The sequence below is a fragment of the Zophobas morio genome, unplaced genomic scaffold, assembly GCF_036711695.1.
Source record: "Zophobas morio isolate AGI-343-1 ecotype UQ-CSIRO unplaced genomic scaffold, CSIRO_AGI_Zmor_V1 ptg000014l, whole genome shotgun sequence".
Classification (NCBI taxonomy): Eukaryota; Metazoa; Arthropoda; class Insecta; order Coleoptera; family Tenebrionidae; genus Zophobas; species Zophobas morio.
This window is the reverse complement of record NW_026972119.1, coordinates 12,502,346-12,529,293: the sequence shown is the minus strand read 5'-3', so window position 1 is coordinate 12,529,293 and position 26,948 is coordinate 12,502,346. Positions and strand designations below refer to the sequence as shown.

The 26,948-nt window shown below is 28.8% G+C and overlaps 3 protein-coding genes across 3 annotated transcripts; 1 reads left to right on the top strand and 2 right to left on the bottom strand.

Moving 5' to 3' along the window:
* The first annotated feature begins 91 nt into the window (after window positions 1–91).
* On the top strand, window positions 92–6,529 carry LOC135129301 (MKI67 FHA domain-interacting nucleolar phosphoprotein-like). Its single transcript, XM_064056475.1, has 3 exons — window positions 92–258; window positions 5,927–6,209; window positions 6,263–6,529. Exons 1-3 carry the CDS (start codon window positions 172–174, stop codon window positions 6,511–6,513), a joined length of 621 nt encoding a protein of 206 aa, XP_063912545.1. The 5' UTR covers window positions 92–171; the 3' UTR covers window positions 6,514–6,529.
* Window positions 6,519–26,518, bottom strand: LOC135129300 (homeobox protein Hox-D4a-like). Its single transcript, XM_064056474.1, has 3 exons — window positions 25,793–26,518; window positions 6,815–6,978; window positions 6,519–6,766 (listed from the first exon to the last, which is right to left on the bottom strand). The coding sequence occupies exons 1-3, from the start codon at window positions 26,268–26,270 to the stop codon at window positions 6,671–6,673; spliced, it is 738 nt and encodes a 245-aa protein (XP_063912544.1). The 5' UTR covers window positions 26,271–26,518; the 3' UTR covers window positions 6,519–6,670.
* On the bottom strand, window positions 10,905–12,274 carry LOC135128986 (pseudouridylate synthase 1 homolog). Its single transcript, XM_064056067.1, has one exon. The coding sequence runs from the start codon at window positions 12,216–12,218 to the stop codon at window positions 10,974–10,976; it is 1,245 nt and encodes a 414-aa protein (XP_063912137.1). The 5' UTR covers window positions 12,219–12,274; the 3' UTR covers window positions 10,905–10,973.
* Window positions 26,519–26,948: the final 430 nt, after the last annotated feature.

Below are 26,948 nucleotides of genomic sequence, written 5' to 3'. Positions count from 1 at the left end.
CCTGCAGGAAACATTTTTTCTGATTAGAACCCCAAGTTTTTCTATTGGTACACCTGGTTTAGTGATATTTTATGTTATCGTTTAACTGTCATGTGTCAAAGTCCTTTGAGCAAGTGCACGTGTTGTTGATACTGTAAAAGTAGTTTAAAATATATTTTTATAGAAACGAAAATGGAGGTAACACAGACGATTGCACTGAATAAAGATGAGCAACAGGCAGTTACAAATGAAACCAGAAAAATTAAACGGAAAATTAAAGTAAGTGCGTGTTCATTTTAACCTCGAATTGTTGCAAGTTTAATAACAATTTAGTTAAACTTTATTAGTTTAGCGGTCTGGCTTTTTTCGAAATATTTTTGAAACCTTTCAAAACACCTGATAACGAAATTACATTGAATTGTTGTACAAATAACTTGTTTTGGAAATATTGGGCTTTACGTAATATTTCTTATGATAAGTCTTTTTAAAGTACTTTTTTCAGTGTCAGGCGGTCAGGCCCCTAGAAACATAATCCAGAATATGAAAATTTTTGCTCTGGGTCTTGTGGTTTTGGAAATTTTTGCAACTGAATTTTCGTGATTATTTGGTTGCCTACAACCCAGAAACGGAACACACGTTTGCAAAATATGACATAATTCTGGCAAAACGCTAACCAAAATTTGTCTGGTTATCCCCACCAACAGTGTGATGACGCCACCTCAAAATTTTGCATAGTAAATGTTATGTAAATTTCATAAAACAACATACTTCTAGAGTCATACACTTGTGGTTTATGAATCCATCTTGAGTTTTTACCTTAGCTATCAAACATTGTAAGTGTTGTAATGGGATCCATCCGGTGAATAGCTACTTTTATGTTTTCTCGACTCCTAGAGTATAAACAAATTGTTCTCCCGTTTCCATTTTGTAATCATTTTTGCCTACAATTTGATGACGTTACCTCCAAAACTGATTCGTTAAAAACATGACAATGAGAATTCGAAAAATTGTAGAAATATAAAACTGAAAAATCAAATAATTGTAAAATAGAAAAATTACAAAATTTAAAAATCAAAAAAGGAAATTATGAAATTGAGAAATCAAAACCCTGAAAAATTGGAATTCGAAATGAAAAATTAAAAATCAAAGATCTGGAAAATCGAAACAACGAAATTCGAATAATTGAAAAGTCAAAAACCGAATAATTGAAACATTCAAAAATTGTAAAAATGTAAACTTGAAAGATCAAAAAAGTGTAAAATAGAAAAAACGAAAAAATGTGTGAAATTACAAAATTGAAAAATTGGACAATTGTAAACTTCAAAATTTATTAAGCTGTAAAAATTAAAAATTGCCAAATTATTAGATTCAAAAATGGAGCAATTGAAAAATGAAAAGTCGAAAATTTGAAAAATCGAACCAAAAAATTGAACATCAAGGAATTGAAAAATCACAAATTGAAAAACTGATTCATTAAAAACGAGATAATTGAGAAATCGGAAAATTGAAACAATAAAACTGAAAAATCAAAATATTGCATAATTACGAAACCCAAGAATCGTTAATTTAGAAATCGAAAAATTGTGAAATTATTAAGATTGAAAAATCATGAACTTGAAAAATTGAAAATCGAAATTTTGAAAAATAAAAATTGAAAAAACGAAAAAAATTTAAAACGAAGTGTTATAAAAGATGGAGATTGAGAAATAGATTGATTAAAAATTGAATAATTAAGACATCTAAAAATTGAAAAATTGTAAAATTGAAAAATAAAAAAAATGTAAAATTGAAAAATCGGATAGCTTTAAAAACGAAAATTTGTACAATAATTAAACCTAAAAGTCAAAAAATTAAAACCAACATGTTGAACAATTAATCGAAAAATTAGAAAATTACAAAATTGGATAATTGTAAACTTCAAAATTTATTAAGCTTAAGCTGTAAAAATCAAAAGTACAAAATTATTAAACAAAAAATCGAATAATTGAAGAATGAAAAGTAGAAAATTTGGAAGATCGAAAAGTTCCAAAACCGAAAAATTTAAATCAAGGAATTGAAAACTCGGAAATTGAAAAACTGATTGATTAAAAACGAGACCATTGAGAAATCGAAAAATTGTAAAAATATAAAACTGAAAAACCAGATACATCATTGTAAAAACAAATAATTTAAAAATCAGATAATTGTAAAATAGTAAAATTACAAAATTTAAAAATCTAAAAATTGTGAAATTATGAAATTGAAAAATCAAAAATCTGAAAAATTGGAATTCGAAATTTTGAAAAATTAAAAATCAAAAAATTAGAAAATGGAATCGAAACAATTAAGATAATTGAAAATGAAAAAATTTTAAAATAAAGTATTCTAAAATTGGAAATTGAGAAAATGATTAATTAAAAACCGGATAATTGAGACATTTAAAAATTGAAAAAAATATAAAATTGAAAAATGAAAAAAGTATAAAACTGAAAGATCAAAAAACTGTAAAATTGAAAAACCGAAAAATCGTTCATTTTAATATTGAAAAGTTGTAAAATCAGATGATTATAAAATTAAATAAAATAAAAAATTGTAAAATAATTGAACCAAAAAGTCAAAAGCTTGAAAAATTAAAACCGATATGTTGAACAATTAACAATCGAAAAGTTGAAAAATTGGATAATTATAAACTATACAATTTATTAAGAATATTAAGCTGTAAAAATCAAAAATTACAAAATTATTATTAAACAAAAAAATCGAACAATTGAAGAATGAAGAGTAGAAAATTTGGAAGATCGAAGGATTCCAAAACCGAAAAATGTAAATCAAGGAATTGAAAAATCGGGAATTGAAAAACTGATTAATTAAAAACGAGACAATTGAGAAATTGAAAAGTTGTAAAAATATAAAACTGAAAAACCAGATAATTGTAAAAACAAATAATTAAAAAATCAGTTACTAATTGTAAAATAGAAAATTTACAAAATTTAAAAATCTAAAAATTGTGAAATTATGAAAAAACTGAAAAATCAAAAACCTGAAAAATTAGAATTCGAAATTTTGAAAAATTAAAAATCAAAAACTTGGAAAATCGAAACAATCAGACTCGAATAATTGAAAAACGAAAACATTTTAAAACAAACTATTATAAAATTGAAAATTGAGACATCTAAAAATTAAAAAATCAAGAAAATATAAAATTGAAAAATCAAAAAAGTGTAAAATTGAAAAACCGAAAAATCGTTCATTTTAAAATTGTGGTAAAACCAGATGATTGTAAAATAGAAAAATTAATAAAGTTAAAAATCTAAAAATTGTGAAATTATGAAATTGAAAAGTCAAAAACCTGAAAAATTGGAATTCGAAATTTTGAAAAATTAAAAATAAAGCATTTGGAAAATCGAAACAACAAAACAACAAAATTCGGATAATTGAAAATTCAAAAATTGAATAATTGAAAAAAGGAAACATTTTTAAAACTAAGGATTAGAAATTTGGAAATTGAGAAAATGATCAATTTAAAACCGAATAATTGAAAAATCAAAAAAGTGTAAAATCGAAAAATCCAAAAATCGGATACCTTTAAACACGAAAGATCGTAAAATAATTAAACCGAAAAGTCAAATATGTACTTAAAAAATTAAAACCGAAATTTCTAACGATTACAAATAAAAAAATTGAAACATTGTAAAACTATAAATTTGAAAAATTGGATAATTGTAAACTTCAAAATTAAGCTATAAAAATCAAAAATTGCAAAATCATTAAACTGAAAAATCGAACAACTAAAAAGTGAAAAGTAAAAAATTTCCAAAATCGAAAAATTGAAAAATCAAGGAATTGAAAAATCAAAAATTGAAAAACTGATTCATTAAAAACGAGATTGAGAAATGTAAAAAATGTAAAAATATAAAACTGAAAAATCAAAAAATTGCAAACTTACAGAACAAAAATCGTTAATTTTGAAAGTGAAAACTTGAAAAATCAGATGATTGTAAAAAAAATACAAAATTTAAAAATCTAAAAATTGTGAAATTATGGAATTGAAAAATCAAGAACCTGAGAAATTGAAATTCGAAATTCGAATAATTGAAAAAAACGAAAAATTTTTCAAACGAAGGATCATAAAATTGAAATTCAGAAATTGATTAATTAAAAATCGAATAATTGAGACGTCTAAAAATTGTAAAAATGTAAAATTGAAAGATCGAAAAGCGTAAAATAGAAAAACCAAAAAACTGGATACTTTTAAAAACGAAAAATTGTAAAATAATTAAACCTAAAAGTCAAAAGCTTGAAAAATTAAAACTGAAATTTTATACGATTAAAAATCAAAAAATTGAAACATTGTTAAAATTACAAAATTGAAAAATTGGATAATTGGAAACTTCAAAAATAAGCTATAAAAATCAAAAATTGCAAAATCATTAAACTGAAAAATCGAAAAATTAGAAATTGAAAAACTGATTCTTTAAAAACGAGACAATTGAGAAATCGAAGAATTGTAAAAATATAAAACTGAAAAATCAAAAATTTGCAAAATTACAAAACCGAAAAATCGTTAATTTTAAAATTGAAAAGTTGAAAAATCAGATAATTGTCAAATAGAAAAAATACAAAATTTAAAATGTGAAATTATGAAATTGAAAAATTGAAAACATTTAGAAAATCGAAACAACGAAATTCCAATAATTGAAAATTCAAAAATTGAATAATTGAAAAAAACGAAAAATTATAAAATTGGTTATCCAGAAACTGGTTAATTAAAAACCGAATAGTTGAGACATCTAGAATTTGTAGAAATGTAAAATTGAAAAATCAAAAAAGTGTAAAATCGAAAAACCGAATATTTGGAAACGTTTAAAAACGAAAAATTGTAAAATAAATCAAACCGAAAAGTCGAAAACTTGAAAAATTGGATAATTAATTGTAACCTTCAAAATTTATTAAGCTATAAAAATCAAAAATTGCAAAATTATTAAACTAAAAAATCGAGCAATTGAAAAATGAAAAGCCGAAAAGTCTAAAAATCGAAGGATTCCAAAACCGAAAAATTGAAAAATCCGGGAATTGAAAAGCTGATTCATTAAAAACAAGACAATTGCGAGATCGAAAAACTGTAAAAATATAAAACTGAAAATCAAAAAATTGCAAAATTACAAAATCGAAAAATCGTTAATTTTAAAATTGGAAAATTGAAAAATCAGATAATTGTAGAAAAGAAAAATTACAAAATTGAAAAATGGAAAAATTGCAAAATTATGAAATTTAAAAATCAAAAAATCGAAAAAATGAAATTTGTATAACGGAATAGCCAAAAATTAAAAAAAATGGATACTTTTAAAAACGAAGAATTGTAAAATAATTAAATTAAAAAATCAAAAATTGAATAATTGTAAAGTCAAAAAATTATTAAACTCTAAAAATGAAAAATTTCAAAATTATAAAAAAAATAATAATGGTAAAATTTTACTAGGTTCACAGATGAAGTAGGTAATGCTTCAAAGACAAGGAAAGTTAGGTGATACGTAATTTAGTGACAAAAATGTATTACTGAGTGTTCCTCGAACCAATTTCAACGTATATTTTTTTTACAAAACAAAAATCTTCGTATATAAAAGTCCCAAAATTTTACCTGAAAACTTTTACCTCCAGCAAGCTCTTTGGCCAAGTGTAACATCCGCTATATTATTTCTAAAATTTTATTTCGGTCCTGACAAATATTCATATCCTAATTTTCACATGAGTTTCTTCTTTTTTTTTTTCTCGTAGTGATCATATAATGGCATTATTAAAATTTGAAAGCCATTAAATCACCTACACTTCTGGATGATATGATGCATTGTCCATAAAAAAAATACTTCCTGGAATTTATTTTCCTTGATTTCTATACTTCATTACATCTGGAATAAATTGTAGAATCAGTGTAAGTCTCATCACAATTCATTGACTGTGTATATTTCAGTCTGGACGAATTGCCATCCGAGAGGGCAGAAGAGAACAGAAGCAAAAAATCGAACAATCCAGAGGTCTCATTTACGTCGGCCACCTCCCTCACGGATTTTACGAAGAAGAAATTAAAAAATACTTCTCCCAATTCGGAAAAATCACCAACCTTAAAGTTTGTCGTTCTAGAAGCACCGGCAACAGTAAAGGCTATGGATATGTGGAATTCGCGCATCCAGAGGTTGCCAAAATTGCTGCAGAAACAATGAACAATTACATCATGTTCAAGAAAAGAGTGATAGGTTTGTATAATTGATTAAACCTTATTTAGACGAGTTTCATTGTCATTTTTTAGCTACATATGTTCCATTTGAGAAGAGACCAAAATTGTTATTCCAAGGAAATCAGAGCATGCCAGGGAATTTCTCCAAGATAAGAAAACGCCAGAAGAATATCAAGAGTAAAAACAAAGCTATTGATGAGGAGATATACTTGGAAAAAAGCAAACTCAGGTTAACTAGGTTGCAAAATCGACTTCAAAAATTGAAAAGGTTTGGAATAAACTGTGACTTGAAACCGCTTGACGTACCTAAAGAGTTACAATAAAAATGTTGCGTTAAAACTGTGTTTTATTTATCTTATTGATTACTCAGTATAAAGAAATATTAATTAACTTAGTGTGTACAGTCTAAATATAATGGGAACACATTATTATTACAGATACAAAATATTACACAAATTTCCTTAACTTTAAATTAAACTGTTAAATTCTTGTTTTAGATTTTCCTTTGAGGGTATTTGGATCGCCACCCTTTGTACGTTTCCACTTCATTCTTCTATTCTGGAACCACACTTTCACCTAAAACAAAATTTTTCATTTCTGTGATTTATAAAAATTAAAACTTACTTGTCGTTCTGTGAGATCTAAAGCAACAGCGATTTCATAACGCCTTAGTCTTGTTAGATAATTGGAATGAGTGAACTCATTTTCCAGTTCCTTGATTTGGTTTTTTGTAAAAGCTGTTCGTTCTTTTCTTCCTGTTTTGCTGCCACAATCAATGCTTTTAATATCTGAAATAACCGCAATTGATTATTATCCATTCACGATCTTTATATAGTAAAGTAGGCTTTGATATTTTTCTTTAAGTTGGATAAACTGATTTGATGATTTAGTTTTTTGTCTGTCAGCAGTCTGATTCACAGATCATCGAGACATTATTTAAAAAGAAAATGCCTAAAATAGTTTTACTGCAAAAAAAAATTGCAATATAAAGATGTTTTTTTTTGACATATTAATTTTAATATTCCAGATAATTATTATATTATTCAAACACAATTTAAACACTGTAGAGCAAACAAGGCTTATCAAGCCCGTCTATTAGTTTATTCGCCTAATAAATGTATTATTAATACCGTTTTCAAATTACACGAAAATTGAAGAATCGAAAACTTAATAATTGAAAAATTGAAACATTTTAAATGAAAAAAATCGGTAAACCGAAAAATTGAAAAATCTATAAATCGAGAAATTGAACAATCTGAAAATTAAACAATTTAAAAATCGAAGAATTGGAAAACCAAAAAATCTAAACCGAGAACTTGAAAAAACGAATAATCGAGAAATCAAAACATCAAGGAAAACAAAAAAATTAATGGAAAATCTAGAACTTAAATATTGAAAAATTAAAATACCTATTGAAAAATTGAAAAACCGAGAAATCGAAACATCAAAAAATGGAAAAAAAGAAGAACCGAAACATTGCAAAAACTGAACTACTGAAAAACTGAAAAATGGAAGGAAAATTGAAAAATCGAAAAATTTAGAAACGTCAAAAATTGCAAACCGAAAAATAAAAAAAAAATTAAATCGTAAAACTGAAATATCGTAAAGTTAATAAATTGAAAAACTGAAAATTTTTGAAAAAAAAAATCGAGAAATTGAACAATCAAAAAATCAAAACATTGAAATCCCAGTAAGTTGATAAACACGATAATTTAAAAAACAAAAATTTTAAAAATCCAAGAATTGAACAACAAAAAAAATCTAAGCCTGAAAACTCAGAAAATTGAATGATCGAGAACAAAAAATCTAAAATTTAAAAATTCGACAAATTGAAAAATCATGGAACTGAAAAATCGAAAAGTCGAGATAGTGAGAAATCTAAAAACCTAAAACTTTAAAAACTGAAAAATTAAAATATCGAGAAAACACAATATCAAAAATTTGAAAAACTGAAGAAACGAAATATTGCAAAATTCAAAAACTGAAATATTGAAAAACCTAAAAATGAAAGGAAAATTAAAGAATCGAAACTGAAAAAATCCCAAACTGAAACATTGAAAAATTGAGAAATGGAAAAATGGGAAAATCAAAAAAATTGGTCTAAAGAGTTTAGACAGTACTTCCCTCGCTATCGGAAACGTGACGACTGCATGCCTATTATGTTTTTTTTTCACATTAGATTTCAAAGCATTCGGTTTTGTAGTTCCTGATTAAATCAATAAAATAAATTTGCGCATTCATTAAATTTTTTGAGTCACCTGTATATCCGAATCCAGAAAATATGAATGGAATGATAAATTACAAGAAGAGACTCATCATATTTTGTAAATTTTAAATAGGATTATACGGCAAACTTTTGAGCTGACGTCATCAATTTTTCGGAGGGGATAAGCAAATATATTTTGACTAAAAATTTATTAAGCTCGTTATAACCTTAAAACATTGGGTTCTGTAGTTCCTGATTAAATCAATAAAATAAATTTACGCATTCATTAATTTTTGGGGTCACCTGTATATGCAAATCCAAAAAACATGAATGAAATGATAAATCACAAGAAGAGACTCATCATACATATTTTATACAATTTAGATAGGATTTATTCAGCAAAATTTTGAGGTGACGTCATCAATTTTTTAGAGGGGATAAGTAAATATATTGTGATTAAAACGGTCCTAACAAAAAAATATTGTTCGTCTATAAAACAAGCTCGTCTTAGACAAAGTATTCGTAAAAAAATATGTCGTAAAAAAATGTACGTATGCTGGTCCCGACTGCGATTATGGTTTAAATATTTTTTAGAAAATCCTGTCATGGATGTAGAAACATTTGTGACAGCCAAAGAGGTTTTTTTTGAGAAAATTATCTCCGAATTTAGACCAAATTGAAATAGGCACTAGGCAACAGGCACATTTGGGCAAAAGAAAGAGAAATTATGGTTACGGCTTCAAATTTTGGACGTATTTACAAACTTAGACCGACTACAGCAATAGCTAAAACTGTGGAGTCTCTGTTGTACAGTACATTTAGAGGTAACAGTCATACATACTATAGACAGCAAAGTCAGGAAAAAGCTGTCAAGTGTTTTGAAATAAACAAAAATATAGAAACTGAACGCTGTGGCTTGTTTATTTCAAAACAATTTCCTTACTTGACTGCTAGTCCAGACAGGGTTCTAGAGGATAGGAGTGCATTAGTCAAAATTAAATGCCCTTCAAAATCGCAAGATTTGTCTCCCGAAGAAGCGGTTAGAAAAAAAATAATCAAATTTTGTACATTGACAGACAAAGAATTGAAACTAAAAAAAAAATTGATTAGTACTTTCAAGTCCAGGGACAAATGCTTGTTACGGGTATTTCACAAGTTTATTTTGTTGTATGGACACCCAAAGGAATAAATATAGAAAAAATTTATAAAGACGAAGAAATATATGTAAAAAGATGGCAGATAAACTTGGCAGATTTTGCTTTGGCGCATTATTGCCCGAAATAATTGATTCAAGAAGAAAGAGGAACCTGCCTTTTCGAGAGATTTTTTTAAAATAAATAAAATTTGTTTCTATTTTTTATGTACTTTAATAATTTATTAGGAGTACATTTTTCATCACCAAGACTTGCATATTTTTATTATAAATATATTTTGAAAATGATCTCTCGGCAAATGAAAACATATACGAGCACTTTTTTCGAGTAAACAATGAAGGGAGAAGTTACTGGGCGTAGGGCTTTTTTAAAACACCTCCTTTCTGGGATAAGTAGTAGATACACTTAGCTACTTATACGTGTTAAACAAAAGCTGTATTTTATATATTTTTTATTATTATTATAAATATGTTTATTAGTTTTATTAATTAAGAAAGCAAAATATATATTAACAATAATATTACAATGAATTTTTAGTAATCATGTGGATTGAATTCAGGATCCTGAGTGGAGTAAAAATATTATAGTTCCCTAGTTTTAATTCGGTTTTATGATAGTACCTCATTGCGTAAAAGTTAATTTCCTTAACAATAGATTACTACGGCCTGTCCTGGCGGCTTGTTATAAAACTGAATTCCTTGCCTTAAATTAGAAAAAGCAGCCGAGAATTCTAACAATCAGCTTATGGTAAAGCAGGCGATAAGGGTTTTACCTGGAAAGTCGCTTCCGTAAATTTTAGTGGCGCTCCTATCGGCAAAGTACTGAACTAACTGCTCAAATTCTGTCGAATTGATACCCATTTTTTCCAATAATTGTTAGTTTTTGTTAAAAACTCTGCTAACCAATAGATCATTAATTTTCCTCTGATATTCCTGTTAAAATTATTCGACGTATTTTGCATTAATTTGTGGTATATTTTGATTTTAATAAACACATTATTATTTAAACAAATTGTACCGTTAACAAACATTTAATGACTCTGCGCCCTGTGAAAAGTGATGTTTTATCCATGTGCGAATTTTCAAGCGATTCTATGATGGTTATGACTAAAAAAACTTGAAAAGAAAATATACAATGGTGCTTTTTTTACGATATTTGTCAGCCATATTTTTTTAATTGATTGAACTGGTCTCTGCGCTCTAGAATATGAAAAAAGCTGCAGTTTGATGTTCTGATACATCTATATTAATATCATTTTTTCATACAAAAAACCAAAACAATGTTATACCTCGTCTAGCGAGTCCCCTTAAGTAATGATTTAAATAAAACAAATCTGGATAAAAAAGACAACAAAATCAATATAAAATGTATTCTTAAAATAATTTACATACTGTATAATATATGTAACTTAAGTATAACATTGTTATCTATTCTCTTCAGCTTTCTGTTCACTGTCACTCTTGTCATCATCAGCTTCAAGATCATCATATTTATGCCCTGAGAGTCTCCTTACAATCCAGTTAACCAGAGATTCTTCCTCAATTTCCGTACTAATAATAGTTGGAAAAATATATTTCTCCCTAAATGCATTCACTTCATCTTCAGCTTCATCCCAGGTCATTTTTTCATGAACCCCATCATCCCCATACCTGTTGTTATAGCGTTCATAGTGCACATAATCCAAAACAAGCCCCAACCCCGGAGCTTTTGGAATATTCACTTTCTCCATATTAAAAGCAACATCCAAAGTTTCCTCAGACGTGTACCCTTTAACAATTGCCAAAACCAATCCAACCATTTTCCTGATTTGATGCATCATAAAACTCTGTCCTCGGATTTTTATTAAAGTGAACTCAACATCATCTTTAACGAACGGTGTATCACAGACTAAACTTTTCATGAAGCGCTTAGCACTGGGATCAGACGCTTGTTTTTTTGACGTGAAATTGTGGAAGTTTTTGGTCCCCACAAACTTTTGTAGAATTGCGTTGATTTTGTTTAGAATGTCTTCTTGCAGCCGGAAGCCCTTTTGTACCATCATTTGGTCTTTAGGAATAAATGAGACAGTGGGTAGTAGGTAGGTGTATGACCGACTGTCGCACTGTACCTTGCTGTTGAACCCTTTTGTTACTCTTTTAATGCCGAAAACGCGTATGACTTCGGGTAGTTTTTCATTCAATTTTGCTATGTCAATGTTTTCGGGTAACTTCAGCGACACTACTTGTCTAGCAGCCGAGACACCTTTATCAGTTCTTGCTGCCCGTTGAAACTGCATTGTCTGCACTTGACTGAAGTTCTCTTCACTGATGTATTTATTTTGGTACAGGGACTGGAAGAATTCTTCTTCGATTGTTGGCGTGTTTGGGTTGCGTTGCATTCCGTAGTAATTCGTTCCCGAATATCCGAGTAACAGCGCGAATTTTCTTCGTTTAATTTTTTCGAGTATCTCGCCTGTTATTTCTGTTTCTTCTTTTTTCACCAGTTTCGATTTTGTGGCATCTAAACCGGCGCCTTTATCACTTCTTCTTTCTTCCCATTGACGTTTTTTGACGCGGCCGTCGTAGCGAGGCTTCCTGACAATTTTGATTTCACTCATTTTTGATGGCAAGTGAGGTAAATCGGACGAGGAAAAATAAAAGGGGAGAATTTTTCGAATGGTTTGTAACATAACCTCAACGGTCAACGTTGACAGCGCGTGGAACAAAACATGACAGTCGCCTAGGGCGCCTGTTATTATTAGGAGTCAGGAGTGGATTTGTTCAAGGATGTCGGACTAGAGTCTCTATAGTAATGCAGCGAGTTGTAGGCTGGCGTCCTCTATCGTAAGACGACAAAAACGTGTCATTTGTTCTGCAATTTGTCCACGAAAACATAAATAATACTCTTAAATATTGCATTTGTTTATTCAAATCAAAATGGAATTTACGTAATTCATAATTTCGCAAAAAAAATCAGTAATAAATAAAGAAGAAACAACTGCTGCCAAGAATTTAAGTTCTCAAACTTAAAAAAAACGATATTTAAGAACAGCAATGGAAAAGGAATGTCCGGCTTTGGTATCTCTTTGATTTAATTTTCTATAATACAATAACTAAAAGCCTTAAGAAGGTGAAATTTTCGCTGTACTTTTTGTATATATTTTCCTTGCATTTTCATAAGGCGTATTGTAAAAATGGGAAAATTTTTAAGTGGCGATACGGTTTTGAAACCAAAAATAGCAATTTAAAGCAAAATCCCCGAACAAATCGTTAATTATGAAAGTAAATGTCACGTCAAATACTAAAAACATGAATGCCCCAAAAATTTTTCCCAAAGGAAATATAGTAAATTTTTAGTGAAAGTTCTAACAATATGCTCAGTTAATATTTTCTCGCTTTATATTTACATAAGTAGGTATATCTTAAGTTGCCTAAGGGCTTTTAAAAGCGTCTATTACACCTCTTCTTCTTTGTCGCTTATAATATAGAAAAATATTTTTTTAAGAAAGTTGTCTAATTAGAATTAGGCCTGTTTTATTTTGCTGAAAACTGTGGTATGCATTATTATTTTTATTATTTCTGACCGATATATTTCTGGACAATTTTTTTTCTAATATGTATTTTAAAAATAAATGTGAAAAATTATTGTCATTCTCATCTTAGAAGGTGGATATTCGCTGTCCCCATAATTAAACAGTGTCCACCAACACATCGCACAGAGACGAACTCGAATCTTGCCTCTGTAGTGTACGCAAAACTGATGTCGTTTAATATGTAGGCTGTCGGTAATGCAACTCGAATTTTTCAATAAATCAATTTTTCGGTTAGCAGCTTTTTGAGTTTTCAACTTTTGGATTTTCACTATTTTCGTTTCAGTGTTCCGAATTTTCGGTTTTTCAGTTTAATTTTTCGATTTTTTAGTTTTCCTTTGAGATTTGAAATTTCTAGATTCCACAGTTTTTATATATTTGAATTTTTCGGTTCTTCAATTTCTGGTGTTGCATTTTTTTTTAATTTCAAATTTAAAATTTTGCTTTTTCATTGTTTTCGACATTTCAGTTTTTCGATTGTAATTTTTCGTTTCCGCAATTTTTTGACTTGCCAGTTTAAATTTTTTAATATTTAGATTTTGCACCTTTGAATCTTTCGTTGCTTCACCTTTTAGATTGGTTTTTTCTGTTTTTATGGTATTTTTAGATTTCTCAATTTTTCGTTATTTTATTTTTTCGTTTTTTCAGTTGTTAGGTTTCCAACTTTTTGATTTTTGATTTTGAATGTTTCCATGTTCCAAAAAAAAAAACACATCGAAAATACAAGAGCAACATGAAAAAAAAATCCTGCATTACAATTTTTCAAAATTTCAGTCAGTTGTTCTTTTTGTTCCAAAATTTAAAAATGCAAAAACAAAAACTTGATTAATTGAAAGAAAGAAAACTAGAAAAACTGCAAACCAAAAAATTGAAGACATGAAAATTTGAATTATCGCTTAATTCAAATAAAGAAAATTAAAATATCTAAGAAACGAAAAATTGTAAAATCGAAAAACTGTAAAACTGAATCATTCTAAATCGAAAAAGTTAAAAATCTAAGTAACTATAAAATCGAAAATTGAAAAATTCAAGAGATGATAAATAAAAACTTTAAAAAACTTAAAACAAATTAGAAAAATTGCAAAATTTAACAAAAATCGGAAAATCGAGAAATTGCAAAATCAGAAAACTAAAGAATTTTTAGAAATTCAAAAATGGGTCCTATTGAAAAAGTTCTCAGTCAACACAATATAAATAAACGTGGTGAAAGCTATAAAAAATTAATTGGTTAAGAAAAATTTACATAAAAAAATTGAATAATCCAAAAACTGTGAAATCGTGAAAATTTCAGTTTTAATAAATTTGCTCTTTTTGAATTATCTAAATTAAAAATTGGAATCTGGGAAAATGAAACATTAAAAAATTGAGAACTTGAAAAATTTAAAAGCTAAATTAAAAATTGAAATCTCGATTAAATAAAATAAGGAAAAATTAATCGATTAATTAAGTAAGGAAAAATTAAAATATCTACAAACTGAAAAATTGAGGAAGTGCAAAATTGAAATATCGAAAAATTGCAAATCAAAAATCTGGGAGACCAAAAATTACAAAATCAAAAAACAAAAATTGCAAAAATTGTAAAGTTGAAAAATTAAAGATTGAAAACTAGAAAGAAATCGGAACACGGCAAAGTCGAAAAATTTAAGAAACAAAAATTCACAAATGGAAAATTTGAAAATCAAATTATTAAAACTCGGGAAACTGGAAAATCCAAACGCTGAATAAACGATCCAGAATTCGACAAATCGAGCTAACTGTAAAATCGAAGAATTGTAGATGAAAAAATTTAATACTGATAAACCAAAATTTTTAAAAAACTCAAAACTGACACCTCAAAAACTTGCAAATCGAAACATTGTACAATTAAAAAATTGCAAAATAAAAATCGAAAAACCGAGAAATCGTAAAATCAAAAATTAAAAAAAAATAATCAAATAAAAACTGATTACACATTACACGTTTTTTGAGCTGCTAAATGTTTTCAAAATTAAATTTTTTGCCAAAACATTTTCATGTGAACTCCTAGAAACGACAATGTATTATGTAATTTTTTCGATATTCAGATAGTTAAGCATGTTGTGCTTTTGACTTCATAAGAATTTTTAAGAACAAAATTTAAAAATATGTTTTAAATTTGGATTTGTCTTTTTCTCATTATAAACGAAAAGTATTTCAAATATTAAATAAAGAAAATATGTGTTTTATTCTTGCTATTTTTAATATTACAACTAACTTTAATATTAAATTTTATCTTACATAACGTAAGACTTGATATCATGTTGAGTATTATAGAGGTGTCCCAGAAATCGCGCATCAAATTTTATTAGTAGATTCCTTATGAAAATATGAAACGAATTTTAAATGCGGTAGCGTGTGTTTAAGATGTTAGTTTTCTAGCCTAACCTCAAAACACTTCTTTTTAATATAAAAAAACAAGTGTCATTTTTTTCAAAATAGAGTTGTCCTATAATACAAGCTGAGTCACTAAGAGGGAGGGCGGCCCTCAATATTTAATTAGAAATCAAAGTTGTATGGTTCTCTGAGGACTATACTCTAAAATTATTGTTAACTGCACAGAGTGTTACGGTTTTAAAGTGGAACACACAACTTTTTTTTAGCGAATTACCTTATATACAGTTGCCCCCAAAAAATTTCAGACGTCAATGTCATTCAGTCGTCAAATAGTGTAAAGCAACCTTTAGATGTTGCTAACCTTAATACTTGACAGTCATTTTTAACTTTTACATTACAGTTACATGAATGTAGCTGTAGCGTAAGCTGGAATTTTGAAAGTTTGACATACCAGCTGTCCGAAATAATGACAATAAAGCATAGACTACATTAAAATTTTTGACATGACAGAAAAGTGATATTTGAAATTTTTTGTCGGAAACTGTATTTATACACATTCAGACATTCTTATCAACTTCTTCCAAGAGTTTATCACCACAACTTATTTTAGAAATTCCGATACGACGTTGCCACGTTATTCCTATTTTGTGAAATTTTTGTGACAATGGAAGAGTTCACAAAAATCATAATAGTTTTTTTTTAATCTGTGTTACAGTGTGTGGAGCTATAAATACAGGTGCGCATTTTGTTGTGGTACGAACTAAATCTAATTTTAATATACAGGGTGTTTATAAGAATTGCTAAAACTTTATAGAATTTTCAAATACGTAATAAACAGCCTGTATTTTATTATTGTATTATTATTATTTTTTGTTCTCATTCATCCAATATGTCTATGTGCACCTCAAAAAAAAGTAAAAAATTCGCAGTAACTATCAACTTGAAACATGGAAAACACTTAACAATAAGGAAAGAGGATAAAAATAGAATAAGATGCAATAATAAAGGATGTTCTATTTGAAAAAAGTGAAATATCGATATTTGAAAATTGTAAAATTTAAAAAAAACATTTATAAACACTCTATGTAAGAAAATTCAATTTTGATCATATCACAACAAAGCGAGTATTTTTATTTATTTCTCCACAAAATATTGTAACACAGATTTTAACCCTAATGAGATTTTTTGTGAACTTCCATTGCTAACAAATTTCAAGAAAATTGCAACGTCGCATAGGAATTTCAAAAATAAACTGTGGTTGTAAAACCTAAGAAGATATCAAACTATATACATATATCTAAATAGGAGTATATATGGGGTATTTCATTTAAAAAAAGTAAGTTGTGTGTTACGCCTCAAAAACGGAACACAACTTTGACTTTTTTATATTTCTAATAATTAATAAGATGTCGAAGACCACGCGTCATGTACAGGGTGAGTCACTATATGTGCGTTCCTTGAGATTCCATTAATATTAGAGACAGAAAAAAGTCATAGACTAACAACGAGTTGGACGGCTCTTTGAGTAGCATACACTAAAATTATTTTCAGCTATACAGAGTGTTTTCTTTTCGAATCATAGACACAATTCGTTTTTTAAATAGAATAATCTAGCTATGTATATAATTTTACTTATTAGTCTCTTCCTAGGCTAACCACAACTTATTTTTGAAATTCCAATGCCATGTTATATCAATTTTTTTAAATTTTTGGGACACTGCAACGGTTAACAAAAAAATCTCCATAACGTTATTTTTAAGATCTGTGTTGCAATATTTTATGGAGAGATTAACAGAGGTATTTATTAAAAAAATAAACTTCACAATTTTTATATATCGATGCTTCAATTTTTTCAAATACAACACTCTGTATTTTATTACTGCTCCTTACTCTATTTTTTTCTCCTCTTTCTTTCAATATGTCTGTGTGTTCCTTAAAAAAGTAAAAAAAAATGGTCCGAGGTTACTTAGACAGAACTTCCCTCGCCCTTGAAATACAGAAAATATACTATAATATACAAAAATGTTTGTTTTCTGATAACCTTTATACAGGGTCTCTAGAATGTATGGAAACGGTTAAATATCTGGAGAACCAGTTGAAATCAATTATAGGCATAGGGGTACAAGAAATCAAACTGACTTAATCGGCCTAAGACAAACCACCCATAAGTCAAACTGGCTATTGTAAGCTTTATGGACCCGAACCTCAAGGATTCTTGCTGTCCATTGTTCCCAGAATGGAGCTGCAAAGTTTTACTAGGTATATGTGAATTGAATTAAGTGATACAATAGCCAATTTGACTTATAAGGGTGCTTTGGCTTAAGCCGCTTAAGTCATAAAAGTTTTACAAGGTGTATGTCAAGTGAGTTGTGTATAAAGCTGTCAATCAAAATTAGTCGCTACCCTTGTACTTTTCCAGGACCGTATTTGTTCTCTAGTAAATGCATTCCTAATGGTTTTATTGCAGGTTGCGGTCTAAAGAACTAAATATCCCTCACAAAATAATCGACGACATTTGCATTTATCTTTTGCCGTACTTTATGTACAGTTTTGAATCTAGTGCCGTTATATCACTTTTTATTTACTACTGTATTATATTTTTGTAACATTATAACATTATTATCTCTAACTTAAATAACATTAAAAAGCAAGTGGAGAAACTAAAATTTGGGAAGATATTTTTTTACTGATTGTACGTTTTAAAAAATCAATCGAATCATAAAGTGCTAAAACATTAAAAGTAAGACATATTAAGAACCATTGAAGGAGTAGATTCGAGACCTGTCGAAAGCATTTTCTTGATTTAAATTTTTTCGTAATCCCTCACCAGAAGGCAGAAAATATTTTAGAACTGAAAACCCGTAAATGATATTATTCGAAGAATTTCGTTCTTCAACCATCGCACTTCTGTCAAATTCTTAACTTTTTTAGCAAAATGAACGATAAAAAGCACTGTGAGGGCTCCGAAATCTACAGCCATGGTGCGATTAACGTCCCCTTTTGACTCCATTTTTGTTTATTAGTGAACTTGTTATTGAATTTGGCTTTTACTTATACCTGTATCCACATATCAAGTAACAAAAAATGCATTGGTGTTAAAACAAAAATACGTCACATAAATTTTTAAACTTGCTTTATTACTGCCCACTAATAAGGACCAAAGCGTGATTAAATAATAACCAAATTCTTCATAATTACCCCTCATATTTTGACATAATCTACTTAGGTGCACTAATGAAAATGTAACACGACATTTCCCCGCAATTAATTAAACCAAATTCTTTAACTGCGTTATTGCGACAACTCATGCCACTGAAACTCGTCGCAGCGACTTTATCAAACGGAAGCAAAGTGTATTTGCATGAAAAAGATTTCGGCAGCGAATATCAAGTTGTCAAACATTCTCCGACATCAATAACATCAGATTAGAGTTATAACAACATACCTACAATAAATCACACCCTTATAAAAACAATCATAACAGATTCTATAAATGTCAAGCACTGTTGACCCATCTGCTCGAAGTTGACTCATAGGAAGCAAAAGATAATTTGTCAATCGTCCGTGACTGAGAAGATTGTAAGCCCGGGTCCCTTAAATCTTATTAGGCGAGATGTGGGCGGTGCAAGAAAAAGTCGAATACAAATGGTCGAAATTTGACGCTGCACATGAATTAATTTTAGTCCTCAAGTAAAAATACCCGAGGATGTGGAAGTGGGACTTTCAAAATCGCGAATTTTTATGGTTGTACTTAATTAAGGCATCTGTTTATGTGGTTTTAGTTCGGTGGCGTAAATATAAATATTTTCTAAATAACATCAAAAGATCCGACGTTACATTTCATAACGTCATCATCATCATCCGCTACCTAATTTTATGATGAAATGCGACTTTTATTACTTTTATAATTAAAATGTGACGGTAGTTGGTAATTTCAGAGATGGTACGTGCGAAGTTGATACGAAAATATTACAAGACATGTTCGCAATTTTTATGGATGCATAAATGTGTTTTTGAAATACTTTCTTTTATTGCAGCCAAAGTGCCACTTTTCACTAAAACCACTTATTTTGATTTATAGTGGTTAGTGCAATATCCGTTTAGTTTACTATTTGTTTCATTTGTTTATTTAATTTTCCTCTTTTGTAAAAGTCTATTTTATTATAATTATAAAAAAAACTTGACATACCGTTATGGCGAAAATAACGTATGCAATGTATTTCGCAGTAACATAAATAAATATGAAGTCTAAATTTAAATACACGCTATTGTAAACGTTACATTGTATGAAAACTCCAAAATATTTATTTAACGGATCTCATTTTCACACACCTTGTTGCACATACCTGTAATTAAGAAAAAGTTTGCGCTAACATTTCGTTTCGAATACACTGTTGATGTCTAGGTAGCTGCTCTATTTGAAAAAACTGATCTATTTTTGAAAATTATTTTAAATTTTTTATACACTTATTTTATTAACATCACACAAAGCACATAACTTTTTTTATATCTCTATAAAATATCGTAACATAAATTTTAAAAATAATCCTCATGTGAACCTTTACATTGTAAAAGATATTGAAGAAAATTGGAGTAACGTAACACTCAAAAAGAGTGCACTCTGTGTAATTAAAAATTATTTTAGTGTATAGTATGCCAAGCAATATAATAATTTTACGATTTTGAATCCTTCAGAACCACTACCAACAAATAATGCAGCTTATTAGATGCACCATCCCAAACTCAAATAGGAACTCTTTGCTGTTATTTGGTTGGGTCTTTGTTCGCAAACTAAGGGTTTCGAAAAGTATATACTACGCAACTACAACTATACCTTCAATGTTTGTTTTTTTTTTCTATTTCTAATAATTTATAAGATAGCAGGAATACACCCTGTATATGAGTTTTTCACAAATGTAATATCCTGTAAGTGTACCTACTCATAGGTAGAATTGTGTAAAAGAATTTCAGGTTTTATACAAATATGTAGTTACCGTCAGGACAGGAATAATAACGAAACTGTAAGGTCAATATTATAGTTGCTAAAAGCATACCTTTAAAAATGTCATGTCGGTAAATAATAACAAATAAAAAATGTAAATCATGACGTTGCAGTTTTGTACATTTAACATTTAAAAGTATGAACTCTATATTAACTGAAACAAACAGATTTGAGTCTATAACATAAGTCTCTAAAAACATTTTCTCGATTAAATTTCCAGATGGAAGTGGAAAAAGTTAAAGACCAATTGTACGGTTTTTGAAAGCTTTTTACCAAAATTATTTTCAACTAACTATGTATTTTTAAGACATAACACAAACCTCAATTTTTTCGAACCGAATACCTTCTCTTATATATTTTTACTTTTTCTAATTACCTTTTCTTAGGCTTTATAACTACAGTTTATTTTTGAAATTTTGTAGTGTAATAGAAAGGTTCACAAAAAATTGCAACATGGTTTTTGAAATCTGTGTTATAATATTTTATAGAGAGATAAATAAATATACGTCCTTGGTGCGGTATAAGTAAAATTGTATATTTGTATTGTATATATCCGAATTTGCAATTATTTATTTTTAATTTTGTATCACAATTTTCAAATGTCGATATTTCAGTTTTTTCAAGTATAACACCGGTGTCGGATTGACGATTTGGTGGACCCCGGAAATTTGTTTAAATTTTATTATTAGTATTAATATTATTACTATTATTTTGAGTTTGGCCAGCGACATTGGCGTCTTGAAAAAATTGGTGGAAGGTTATTCCACAGAACTTTCCTCGCCCCTGAAGTACAATAAATCATATCCAGCTTTTTCGAAAAATTACAAAATTTGATTTTGTAAATATTATAATTTTTTTAAACTATTTTAACTTTTAAGATTGTATACATGTCTTATTTTAACTTATAGGTGTTATAGGTTAAAATAAGATATGCATACAATGGTAAAAGTAAATGTGAGCCGTTCCTGATTTAATAAATGAAACAAATTGATTCATTCATTAATAAATTTTTGAGTCACCTGTGATCAATGCCTGAATACGCAATTCTAAATAAATTAGAACGATGAGTGAGTGAGTGAGTGAGTACAAAATGTAATATTCAAACAAATAATCAACTGGAAAACCTGTTTTCTCAGTGTCTCATTACATGCGCAATTCGAGTGTTTATGTTTAGACTTCGAAAGAATTCATTGTTGGTGCGTTTCAATGACAAAACAAGAAATTATTTTTTTTTGTTTTTGTTTCCTCAAAAGAGAGCAGAGAATAAATTTCATTAACTAAACTACAATTAAGCAAAACGATCCGAAAATGGAGCATGCTATGCGTATGCTTTAAGAGAGTTTTTCCATAACAAAAATTACAACTTACTAGTCACAAATTTGGGTCAAAAGTGCTACCCGCATGCCCGCTTGCCGATATAGAAGCCACCGGTCCACTTAGAATTACTCCTGTTAGTGGTAAAATGTTATATACTGTATAAATTTTTTGTGAAAATTTGGCCGTTTAAGGAAAAAAACTTAAAACGGATTCGTACATCACAAGTACAGAAGTACCTATATATGTTACAGTTAAAACCCGTTTTCAGTTAAAATGCCTTTGTTACAACTAGAATTTACTGGCATTAAAAAAAAAACTAGTTAAAACTAGTTCTAAGCAGACACAGTGCGTTTTACTTTTTATTTTTGTTTGTTTTCCATTAAGATTTTAATTACTTTAAATTAACACCTATTGTCGCCATGGTACTAATGTTTTGTCTGGTAAGAACTAGTTTTAGCTGATGACAGCAGTAAATTCTAGTTGTAACAGTCATTTGGTAAAAACTAGTTTTAACTAGAAAAAACGCGTTTTAACTGTAACATATATAACATTACTTCATTTTATTTTAGAATCGTTTGCAATGACGTCATCATGTTGGTGATGATAATATGAATACAAAATTTGACTACAATCGGTCCAGTAGTTTCGGAGATTATCTGTCTAATAAAAATGGACACAGACAGGCAAACAGACGACAGACAGACGGTAACGGGAGAACAATTTTTTCGTATTCTAGGGGTCATGAATCTTGAGAAAACATGAAACTGGCAAGTCGCTCGTTGGACTCGATTACTATACTTCTTTAGCTTAGGCTCGGGAAGTAAAAATATGTTGTTTTTGGAACTTTTAACGACGCTACCAAGACAAACAAAGCTAGAAAAGAAGATAGTCTTATTTAATAATTACGTATGTATGTAGTTTTTATGCGTCTGTTACATTTTTTGGAAAATTTATATGTATATTAGGAATATCGTGCAAAAATTTGGCTAATCATTCCCACCAATGACGTCCTCTAAAAATTTGTGTTAGTCAACGCCATTTAAATTTTATAAAATAACATCCTCTCGTACTTGTGGTTCATGAATTTGCTTTGAGTTTTTACCTTAAGCATCCAAATTTTCGCAAAAATCCCAATTGTATAATCCAAAAATTAAAAAAAACTATTTTTTTTCTTAAACTATGACTACAACTCATATTATTTATATTTTTTAATTTATAGAAATTTTCGAAAATTTTATAATTTTAGAGAAAACGGGATTTGTTGTACTTCAGACACGAGGGAAATTCTGTGGAAATAACCTTAAACCAATTTTTTGTTTTCATCTTTTTTTGTTTAGTATGCTCTATATTTAACACACAGACGTATTTAGGAAAAGAGAATGAAAAATAGAGTAAAACGCGATAAGAAAATACAGGGTGTATGAAATATCGATATTTGGAAATCGTAAAGTTTTAGAATGCTTTTAATAATTGGTATACTAATCTCATTTGAGATACACCTGTTAAAACTTTAATGACTTAAGCGGCTTAAGCTAAAGCACCCTTATAAGTCACCCGAACCGCAAGATTATTACTGTCCATTGTTGGCATAATGTAGCTGTGAACTGAGTTAAGTAATACAATAGCCACTTGACTTATAAGGGTGGTTTGGCTTAAGCCGCTTAAGTCATAAAAGTTTTAACAGGTGTATGTCAAATGAGGTTACTATACACAAATCTTAAAAATAAGATGATTGCGTTTTTTTTTATGAATCCTTGGTTACCAACTGAAGAAAACTGAAATAACGTGGCAACGCCGCACAGGAATTTCAAAAGTAAAGTATGATTGTAAAACCTAGGAAAAGGCTAATGAGAATATGTAGAAATATATAGGGTTGTCTATTAAAAAAAAACTAGGATTTTATTATGTCTCAAAAACAAAACACTGTATAATCGAAAATAATTTCAATGTACGGTACTCAAAAATCCCTACAACTAACTTCTCTGACTTTTCTTCTATTACCAATAATTAATGAGATATCGACGACAGCATTTAGCGACTCACCCTGTATGTGTACAGAACATTTCATTGCAATTAAACATTAAAATTATTACTGATCTGTAAAAATAAATAACAACAATGAATTTAAATAAACTTTTTTGGGACCTTTGTGACAATATTTGTTGAAAGTTGAAATTATCTTAATTTCATCAACGATTCGACGTGTTCCCTTCATCAGGAAATTTCTATTGTGACACTTATTTTAACATTAAGTTGGAATTCCATCAAATTTTTCTGTTTCCTAGGTAACAAATTCCAAAATTATTTTAGTTTTAACCAATTTTTAATAATCTTTCTGGTAAGAATACAAATAATTTGTTAATCTAATGTTAATACAAGCCACTATCCTGCAGAAATCTCCTGATGAAGGAAACACGTGTTCCGAAACGTTGATGAAACTAAGATATCAATAAATATTGTCAAGAAGGAGTCTAAAAAAGTTTATTACCTAACAATATGGACGTAAAAAAACAAAAAAGCACTTTTATTCCAATAGAACAAAAAAACATTTTAGTAAATTTCTCTAAAACAGCCACTGTTTCTTGACGGCATTAACAAAAATTTAAACAAATCTAAAAATTGCCAGTGTATCCGCCACACACTGCTAAAGACTTTCAAGATATACGGAAAAAAGATTTAAATATTTTTGTAACCCGACTTTTTAACAAATGAGGTGATAAGCAAGCTTTGAAATTTAATGTTAAAAAAATTATGTTGACAACACCACGTGCTCCTTGATCAGTTTGACAGTTACGGTCAAAAAACTGTCAAATAAACGTAAATAAATTTCATGGCCCACTAGAGAACTTTTTTTGGAAGTTGTGAATTCTAAAAGTTTCTAAAAATTTGAGTTTGTAAGTATAATGTGTCAAGGAATAAAGTGTTTTTACGACTCTGACTCCTTTACTACCCTTATCAACGCATAATACAGCGACTCTTTGTCAAGTTTGCCCGACACACCTATCTGTTCTTTGTTTGCAAATAGGGACTTGGAAAAGTCAAAATCATAAAACCATTATATTCCTTGGCATCCTATACGTACAAGAAAGGATAACTGGTGTTTTTTCATTCTTTAAAAAATCAACGAAAGTTATCAAAAACCATAAAGACTATAAAATAAAAGTGAGAAAAATAGATATATCAATAGCATTGCTTTTAGTATTTATTTCAAAAAAATTGCAACTCTAACTGGTGTCGGCCTGGAATTTGTAGTACGAATAACACTGATATATAAACCAAAACTTTTTTTAGATTTTTAACACGTATTTTTTTGCAAAATTTTATAATCAGAAAATGTTGCAAAATAGTACATTTACACGAAATAAATTATTATTATTATCATTTTTGCAGTGATATAAAATTCAAATAGTCAGTGATAAATTAACTATAAATTATTAAACTAAAAGAAAATTTCATGTAATTTATTGAACGCGCTAGAAAAAAAAATGGTTGCAGATTTAGAATTAGCATGTCCAAATTGTCTTCCTTTTTGTTTTTCTTAATGACTGAGTCAAAATAAGGTGCGATAGAATATTTATATGCACCATAACTGTAATGGCAAAAAATTTACAGTTAACAAATTTACGACTTTGACTTTTTTTCTCGTTCTAAACATAATTAATCTAAAATCTTGATATGGAATCCGGATTAATCTTATCTGGACTGAAAAAATTTGATTTTTAAGCAATTTTTTATTTCAGGGTTCAAACTTTAGAATTTACAGGCAGTTCACACTAAATTACTTAATTTCGAAAAACAAAAAATTAATGTATTTAAATATTTGCACAAAGGTAAGTATTATTTCTATTTGTTTAAGTTATGGATCTTAACATTCGTGGGCAAAAGTGGTTCTAGCTAATTTTACTACACCGCAAAAACTAATTAGTCAGTTAACATGACTTGTCGCAACATACTTATATTTACCAACCATCGTCATCCGAAATTTCTTACATAATATATTTACCTGTGGAATCATCGGAGTAATGTGAGCCGTTTATGTCCAATGTGTCATCAAAACAAACTTCTTTGGATGACTCATGCGAATCCACATGTAGCAAACAGCCTGCTTCGTTCTGGAAACTCCACATTTGGCCCAGATTCGCTTGCAAGTTTCCATTGTTGTAACTCAAGCACTTCCTCTCACCTTCGCTGAATTCATGCCGACTATGCCCTCTCTGGTACGAAAAATAATCCTGAAAATTCTGGTACGAAGCAGACGCTACAGGTACTTCGTTGTTCCCGGGGTCAAAATCCACAAAACTATCCGGATCGAAATATTCAGTGGATTTGAGGTAGTTCGGCGAAATGTAGCTCGTATATTTTGGATACGAGAAGTAATTGATCATTTCGCTGTTGTAAGTGTGTAAAGGGTTTAAAAGCGTTTTCGCAAGCTCAGGTGAAAAGCTCTCCGTTTCAGTTTTAATGGCGTTGATGAAATGCATAGCGTCGTAAAGTGGATGTAATACGTGAGTTAATTAAACTTCCACAAACAAATTTTCACACACGCACTAATAAAACGATCTAGTTCGAGATGTGTGAATTTCTGTTGGGACATCTCATTTACATGAGACACACTTGTGTGGAGCCAATAAGACGGTTTTTCGGAGTGGTTGAAGGAGGGGCCTTCTCGCTTCAAATCGTCATTGGGTTGTATTATTATTACTGGATGATTTATTACGAGATGATTTTGTCGCACTGTAGCGTACAAAGGAGTTATTGTAACTGCGATAGTTTTGCTACTGTCATTGCGATAATACCTAGTTATTGATATTTTTTCAACATAAAATAATTTCTCTTAGTAGCCTTAATTTTTGCAGTGAAATGTTGAAAAATCAAATTACAGTTCATACAATACGAAAGTGTGAATTTACAATTGTCTGTTTATTCGTCGCTATAGCAACTGATATCGCTGACTAATTATATTATATTCTTATAAATTAAAAAAATATATATAAAATTTAAGCCAGCTAATACTTTGTTCTTTTTTGTGTAAAAAAACTTCTGTTAAAATTTAACTTCTCATTCTCTTCTTAATAAAGGTACCATATGATCGAAAAAAGTCATCTAGTAGGCCATTTTTTGTAATGATGTTGGCATTACAGTTGTTTGACAATTTAATT

Coding starts and splice junctions, on each gene's coding strand:
- LOC135129301 (XM_064056475.1), top strand. CDS start 172: ATGGAGGTAACACAGACGATTGCACTGAATAAAGATGAGCAACAGGCA. Junction 259..5,926: donor AAATTAAACGGAAAATTAAA/GTAAGTGCGTGT, acceptor TGTATATTTCAG/TCTGGACGAATTGCCATCCG. Junction 6,210..6,262: donor GTTCAAGAAAAGAGTGATAG/GTTTGTATAATT, acceptor GTCATTTTTTAG/CTACATATGTTCCATTTGAG.
- LOC135128986 (XM_064056067.1), bottom strand. CDS start 12,218: ATGTTACAAACCATTCGAAAAATTCTCCCCTTTTATTTTTCCTCGTCC.
- LOC135129300 (XM_064056474.1), bottom strand. CDS start 26,270: ATGCATTTCATCAACGCCATTAAAACTGAAACGGAGAGCTTTTCACCT. Junction 6,979..25,792: donor TTACTCCGATGATTCCACAG/GTAAATATATTA, acceptor CGGTTATTTCAG/ATATTAAAAGCATTGATTGT. Junction 6,767..6,814: donor TAGATCTCACAGAACGACAA/GTAAGTTTTAAT, acceptor ATTTTGTTTTAG/GTGAAAGTGTGGTTCCAGAA.